The sequence below is a fragment of the Pithys albifrons genome, chromosome 3, assembly GCF_047495875.1.
Source record: "Pithys albifrons albifrons isolate INPA30051 chromosome 3, PitAlb_v1, whole genome shotgun sequence".
Lineage (NCBI taxonomy): Eukaryota > Metazoa > Chordata > Aves > Passeriformes > Thamnophilidae > Pithys > Pithys albifrons.
This window is the reverse complement of record NC_092460.1, coordinates 75045227-75052845: the sequence shown is the minus strand read 5'-3', so window position 1 is coordinate 75052845 and position 7619 is coordinate 75045227. Positions and strand designations below refer to the sequence as shown.

The 7619-nt window shown below is 43.7% G+C and overlaps 1 protein-coding gene across 3 annotated transcripts; it reads left to right on the top strand.

The window, feature by feature from the left end:
• Window positions 1-298: 298 nt before the first annotated feature.
• On the top strand, window positions 299-6952 carry GPR85 (G protein-coupled receptor 85). Of its 3 annotated transcripts, XM_071552427.1 has the most exons (3): window positions 299-939; window positions 1034-1568; window positions 3189-6952. In XM_071552427.1, the coding sequence occupies exon 3, from the start codon at window positions 3364-3366 to the stop codon at window positions 4474-4476; it is 1113 nt and encodes a 370-aa protein (XP_071408528.1). In that variant the 5' UTR covers window positions 299-939; window positions 1034-1568; window positions 3189-3363; the 3' UTR covers window positions 4477-6952. The 3 variants fall into 3 exon arrangements, with proteins under 3 accessions (XP_071408528.1, XP_071408530.1, XP_071408529.1); XM_071552429.1 differs by lacking the exons at window positions 299-939; window positions 1034-1568 and adding an exon at window positions 1579-1855; XM_071552428.1 differs by lacking the exons at window positions 299-939; window positions 1034-1568 and adding an exon at window positions 1996-2080.
• Window positions 6953-7619: the final 667 nt, after the last annotated feature.

Below are 7619 nucleotides of genomic sequence, written 5' to 3'. Positions count from 1 at the left end.
GCCTGTAGTCTTCTAACGGTCTCACAGATGTGACACATATTATGAATCAACCCCATAAATCTGTCCCCCAGAAGGATTTATTCTGGGTTGAACGGAAGCTCCCAGTGAAGAAATTCCTCAGGATCCAAATCTCTCAACCCAAAACAAGCTGTTCCTCAACTGCCTCGCAGTCAATGCGAATTACTCTTGGAGCATGGCTTTCATGTTCCCACTTCTCCCGAATAAACTTCCATACAAACCGAAAAGGCGTGAGGGGGGAAGGGGGGGGGGGGGAATTGGGGGGGGAGGGGTGCGGAGGGACGTGCTCTTTCAAGTCTTATCCAAATCCTTCCCGCTCCCTCCTGGTTTTGCCGGGGTGGCACCAGCGAGGGTCGGTGCCAGCGGGTGCGGGGGCCGGGGGAGGCCCCTGCGGCGGCCGAGGCACAGTCCGCCGCCTCCCGGCGCCGCCGCCTCGGCCCACCGGCCCGCATGACATCATCGGGACGGCTCGGGATCGATCCCCGCCGGCCGCCGGCTCGGGCGGGCGCTCCTCCGCGGCGGCCGCCGCTGCCGCCCTGCGCGCCGAGGGGGAACGCCGGCCCTGCCGCCGACGGAACAGGCTGACACTGGATTCATCCCCGCCGCCATGCAGCGAGAGTGCTGACGGCGCTGCGCCCGCTTCGGGGTGCTCGTCGGGAAGCCGCTCCACGGGCTGCGAGGGGAGAAGCTGCGGTGTCCTCACGGCCCCACGGCGAATGCACCCTCCACGAACAACGGCACTTGTTAAGGAGCCCTCCCTGGCTCGGGGTTCAGGAAGAAGGAATTCAGCGGGTGGGAATCGGGAGAAAGGAAAACGAGTCACGAGCGGTAGGATCAAGCAGCGGCAGCTGAAGAAAACGCCCGGTCCCTCTCCTGACAGGCGGCGACGCGCAACGCGGCGGGCGCTTCCAGACCCCCATTGTAAGCGAATGGGGCGGGAGGGGGAGCCCAGAGGCATAAACAAGGAGCACAGGACCTAATTCCTTCCCCTCCCTTTCCTCACTGGCTTGCCCAGGCTCGCCAATAATTCCAGCTCGGCTGTGCATTGCGATGGGAACGTGCTGCCAAGGAGGCTGCTGCCTTCCCATCACTGAGGATGCTGCCTTCCCCTCACTGAGGAGGCTGCCGCCGCCGGGACTGCCTGCACACCACTGAGGACGCTGCTGCTGCTGCTGCTGCTGCTACTGCCGCGCAGGTTGCCGTGTCCTCACTGAGACAGCAGCAGCTGCCGCCGCCGAGGCTGCCGTGCCCTCATTCAGGCGGCCGCCGCCGCTGCGTTACTGGGAGAGATTGTGGCGCTGCGACAGGGGAGGGACGGGGCTCGGCGCGCAGGGGGGAGGCGCGGCGAGCATGCGCCGGCCGAGCCGCTGACTGGAGCCTCGGCCAAGGTACCGAGGTAAAAAAAAAAAAAAAAGGAAAAGGAAAAAGAAAATGTTTGAAAGAAGAATGAAAGGCAGCAGAGGAGAATAGAAAAGACCGCCAGAATAAAGCAGCCCTCGGTCGGCGGGCAAGGAGCGGCTCTGGCATGTGGTGATCTCCGGCACCAACAGGTAGGAGGAGAGGGGCTGGAGGCGCCCAGGGCTGCCGCGGCTGCAGCTGCGTGGGGGGAGCGCTCCCCCGCTAAGGGAGTGGGCCTGGGGGGGGCGATTTCCAAAGAAGCGGCATGATGGAAGCGCTTACAGACAATGCCTTTTCCGCTGTCCCCAGCTCCCCGCCGCGGGGGGCTCTCGCGCGGCTCCGGCAGATGCGGCTGATGCCAAGCAGCGGCACCCGGGCTGCCTTGCAGCGCAGCGCAGTCCAGCCCTGCATGGTGGGGCGAGGGGGAGCGGCTGTGCCCGTGAGTGAGTGTGCGTGTCAGCGGCGGTGTGAGTGTGCCAGCGAGTGCCGGGGGTGCGGGAGGTGCGGAGGCAGGGCCGGCCGCCGCGGGGACAGCTCCACCGAGGAGGGGGAGCGGCGGGGCTGGCGAGAGGGGGAGGGGGAGCCTGATTTCATGGTTTTAAAACGATGCCATGATCTGATCAGCCTCTGTTTACACAGCAGCAATCAGGCTCTTTTGTGGACGGTAAGAATGGAAGGATTTTGCTGGGATTCAGTGGGAATATCCTTTGTAAACCCGAGGTGGCATAGGAAACACTTCATGTGAATAACGAAGGAGCCTGATCATGCCTGCTGTGGCTCCTGTCCCTGGCTCTGGAGGGAGAAAAAAAGAAAAACAAAACAAAAAACCCTCAGCAACAGACAGTTCTTTATTTTATTTTATTGCATGAAATATGTTCCGGTAGGAGTCACTGGGAGGATTAGTGGAAATCACAGAGCCCCAATTAGCTAAAAACCAAAAATAAATAAAAAATTTAATTTATATGTTTATTTAAGCATAACCAAAACTAGCCCTCCCGAAAGGATGGGCATTAAGTCTTGTCCGTGTTGCCTATTTTTGCTCAGTATTTACTCTGACCGTTGCTTATTATGAATAATGTCGAGGCTTTAACAATTTGCATTAAAACGGGGGGGGGCGCAGGGGGGAACGACACCCTAAAGCATACTGCTATCGACTGTCTGGATACCTGTTTATCTAAAAGCCTAAATGATAAAATGATGATTTATTGAAGGAAGGGAGGGGGATCATGAATACTGTTTCTCTTACAATATTCTCTTACAATATGCATAAACTAACACTGTGATTAATGTGCTTTGGTGACTTGGGTTAAAAACCATAAATTCTGCAGGGTTTCTTTGGGTGTGATCCGTATCACCACAACAGCTGCCTCCTAAAACCTTGACAAATACAGTAGCCATAAAATAAATGTAGGTAATGTCGAAATATCGGTGGTCTTTGGGGATTTTTAAAAAATATGTCAGTGATTAACTCTTGGGCTTGCAAACTGGGAATCTTTTGATTCATAATATCTCTGAGGCTTTAACTGTGAAATTATATGTGCTACCAAATATAAGGGGCATTGGTCAGTCCTGAAACTGTACTAAGCCAAATCTGTCAATAATCAGTCATCCTAAAGAGTAAGTATAAAAAAAAAGCCTCGTGATTTTTAAAAACAAACAATAGTACTGAAATTTACAACTTCATTTGGTTCTCCATAAATTAACATCTTTGTTAGCACTTTCTGACATCATTTCGTGTTAACTTAAGAACTGATAGCTCGATTTCTTTTCAGATATTTTGATGGCATGACAAATCAGAAAGAAGAGGATGTACTGTATGACTAGACACAAGATCAGTTCTGTTTGTGGATTACATTTTCAGTAAGATGTATGGATCTATTTTTTCCTTGTTCTTAAATATAGATCATGAGACTTGACTGAGGCAATATACATATCATCCATCCATCTATGGCGAACTACAGCCATGCAGCTGACAACATTTTACAAAATCTCTCTCCTTTAACAGCCTTTCTGAAACTGACTTCACTGGGTTTCATAATAGGAGTCAGTGTTGTGGGTAACCTTCTGATCTCCATTTTGCTAGTCAAAGATAAGACCTTGCATAGAGCTCCTTACTACTTCCTGTTGGATCTTTGCTGCTCAGATATCCTCAGATCTGCAATTTGTTTCCCATTTGTTTTCACCTCTGTAAAAAATGGCTCTACTTGGACATATGGGACTCTTACTTGCAAGGTGATTGCCTTTTTGGGGGTTTTGTCCTGCTTTCACACTGCTTTCATGTTATTCTGCATAAGCGTCACAAGATACTTAGCTATTGCCCACCACCGTTTTTATACAAAAAGACTGACCTTCTGGACTTGTTTGGCTGTTATCTGTATGGTGTGGACTCTCTCTGTAGCCATGGCTTTCCCCCCAGTTTTAGATGTGGGCACCTACTCGTTCATTAGGGAGGAAGACCAATGCACTTTCCAGCATCGTTCCTTCAGGGCTAATGATTCCTTGGGATTTATGCTTCTTCTTGCCCTTATCCTCCTAGCCACACAGCTTGTCTACCTCAAGCTGATATTTTTTGTTCACGATCGCAGGAAAATGAAGCCAGTCCAGTTTGTTGCAGCAGTGAGCCAGAACTGGACTTTTCATGGTCCTGGAGCAAGTGGTCAAGCAGCTGCTAATTGGCTGGCTGGATTCGGAAGGGGTCCCACACCTCCAACCTTGTTGGGAATCAGGCAAAATGCGAACACCACAGGCAGGAGGAGGCTACTGGTTTTAGATGAGTTCAAAATGGAGAAGAGAATCAGCAGAATGTTCTACATCATGACATTCCTCTTTCTGACCTTGTGGGGTCCCTATTTGGTTGCCTGTTACTGGAGAGTTTTTGCAAGAGGGCCTGTAGTACCTGGGGGATTTCTAACAGCCGCTGTCTGGATGAGTTTTGCCCAAGCTGGAATCAATCCTTTTGTCTGCATTTTCTCCAACAGGGAGCTGAGGCGCTGTTTCAGCACAACCCTTCTTTACTGCAGAAAATCCAGGTTACCAAGGGAACCTTACTGTGTTATATGAGGGAGCATCTGTAAATCTTTAGCCTTGTGAAACACTACCATTCTCTGCTAAGCAATTGTGGCCTGTAGCCATGTCTTGAGGAGAAAATCAAGAATGGGATGTCAGCAGCTGTAAGGATTTGGGCAACATTCTGCAGTCTTTGCAATAGCTCACCTCTAATCCTGTTTTAAACCTAAACATGTTCCTGCTGACCACTGCTGAAGGTTTGTAATTAAGAACAAAGGACTGAACTACTGCCCTGAATTCCTTTATGTGGTTGAAATCTAGATTATGAAAGTAGCAGGTGCTAAGTATCAGTGCTAAATGCTGTGTATATCACTACATAAAATAAGAACATCAAAATGATTAGCATTGGACATCTTAATAAATTAAGTTGATATGAGGTTAATGTGTTGATAAAACTAATTTTAGACATCTGAAGACCTTTAAAACATTTCATACAATTATTATTTTGCAAAGACTGAAAACTGGGGACTCAAGTACTGTAACTGATTAAAGATGTGCCATGCATTATTGGATTATCACACTTACAAATCTGTTTGCCTTGTAAGTTTTGGGGAGCATTCCAAAGCAGTATTTTTGTTCAGATTTTGAATTTAATTTTTTTTCCAAATATATTACTCTTTCTAAGTACCATTTTCCTTAACAGTGAAATTACTAACATTTAACTGTATTCTGTGTTTTTTGCTGATTTGGTATAAAGTTTAATAGACTCTTATTTATATTTTTAAAAAAGCTAGATATCAGTCTGTTAGGCAACGTTAATGATAATATCCAGTCATAATTGAACAGTTATAATTATACAGAATAAACACATGTTGCCTTAAAGGGTTATCTAGTATCTTCCATTTTGTTTAACATTGAAGCAAATAAGCAAGGAAAAATGAATCAATAACTCTGGTCAGTCATTTGGGAGTGCATGAAAGATCACTTAGTCCTCTTTTTTCCTTTTTACTCCAATGGTTCCCAAAATTAATATGCACATCACTGGGATTATATGATTTTTTTCTAGGTGTGCCGCCCTTTCTGGTTTGTTCTGAGAAACACAGGCAGTTGATGTATGTTTATATTTTAAGACAGCTGTCATGGGGAGACCGCAGCCTTAGTATGATATCTTGCACAATTTGTGAAGCATTTATTCTACTGAAGGCACAGTCTTGTTTATATTTTCTGCACATTTTGGTGTATTGGTTGTTTTAAATTATTTAAGTTTTAACTTGTGAAAGCATATAATATGATTTCTTAGTGTTTTAGATATACATTAGAGTCTGTGAGTCTTTCCTTCTTTAAGATACAGATGTGTGGATTTCAATATAAAGTTGCATTTGCCAAAATTTACCTGTGTAGCTTGTTAATTTTCTTGGAATAAAATTTTACATTTTTCCAGTTATACAATTAACCTTTTTTATTTTGTCTAGTGAGCTAGCATGAAGTACTGAGAATGTAGCCATTATGAATTATTATCGTTTGCAGTCACTCTATTCCCAAACTGTAAATGCATGAATGATGGGGACCACAGGATTGATAAATGATATTATCTACAGTAGCACTATTGTGTAGTTTATCATAATTACCCATCTATCTGTTCTAATATGTCAGTTATATTTAAAGTTACAACACAGTATTTGACATTAACTTCACGGTTTAATTTTGGAAAATGTGTGTATTTGAAACACAACATCATGAGTTGGTCAATCATAAAGAACACAGATTTTTCTTCATTTTGGGAGAGACAAGACTAGAGGTCTTAATTCAGTATTGGTATATCTTGTCCTTTGTTGCATTTTTATGACCAGCAAGTTAATGTATACTTACACAATCAGCAGACAATAATGGAAATGCATAAATTTGTATGATAACATTATTCAACATATGCAACAATTCAGACGGTTGCGTCTATATGTGGTCAGACAACTTGATCAAAGATTTGGTGAGCAATCTGACCTCACTTACACTTTTATACTGAGGTTGATTGGTTGAGAGGCATGGCTTTATATACTGTGTTGAAACAGAAAAATTGCTAAAATAATGAGTCCTCATCAGTGTAAGAATCTTTTAGAACGTAATTTGAAATGGGACCAATAAACTTGTACCAAAAGGACATTTTTATTACACTGAAAAAGGCGTGGAAATTAAGGTAGTTAAGTAGCTGTGAGAGATAGCAAGAAGGAATAAAAACTGAATCGTATGTTGAGAAAAATTGTGAAAGTCATCTCACTTAAGTTTATTAAAAGGTTGATTGGCAATAACTTCAGTCTAATTTCTACAAAATAGTAACCTTTACAAGGAACATTTATATTACATATTGTAATAAAGAAATACATATAAATAAAGTTGTAAATAATGTTATAGTTGTAGAAGTAGTCAGTTCTGAGGATTAGCCAGGAAATTTTCAACTATGACATTTCAAAAGCTGCAAATCTGGGGCCTGATCTAACTCCTAATAAAGTCAGTTGTTGTTTTCCCATTAACTTCATTTGGAGCAGAAGCAGGCCCTAAAATTTCTATAATACTATGCTTCTGAAATACTAAGAAGGCTGTATTAACTATGCAGTGGGAAAAGAGACAAAAAAATTAAAAATATTTCCCTGGAAGTTTTGCAAACAGTAACTGATGTAAATTAAAATAATAAACAGTAAACAAGTCTGAAAGCAAATATTTTGATAAATGTTTTTCTTTTGATATGAATATAATTCATTTGGCTGTATGAAAATATGCAACTGTATTGCTACCTGACAGAGGACAGGTACTTTTCTTAAGTGAATTTTTTTAATTGTTCAAGTAAAAAGTCTTGTGACAGAAGTATTTCCTTTTATTCTTCTCCAGGATTAAAAGAACAAGGGGATGTTCAATGAAATTAAAAGCCAACATAGGCAGTAACGTTTTATGCAAAGTTATTACTCAGTGGAACTCACTGACACAGGATGTCAAGTAGTTTAGAGAGATTCCTGCAAGAACTATATGTATACATGAATTAAAACAGTACTTGCAGTTTTTGTCATCAGCGTCATTTTGATCCTAGTCATCATATCAAAACTAATGTATTAAGGTATAAATTCAAAGGAGCAAGAAGGTTTGTTCCAATTCATACACTGTTATATGCAAAGTCTTTTGCTTTCATTTTAGTACAGGAGTTAAGCTGT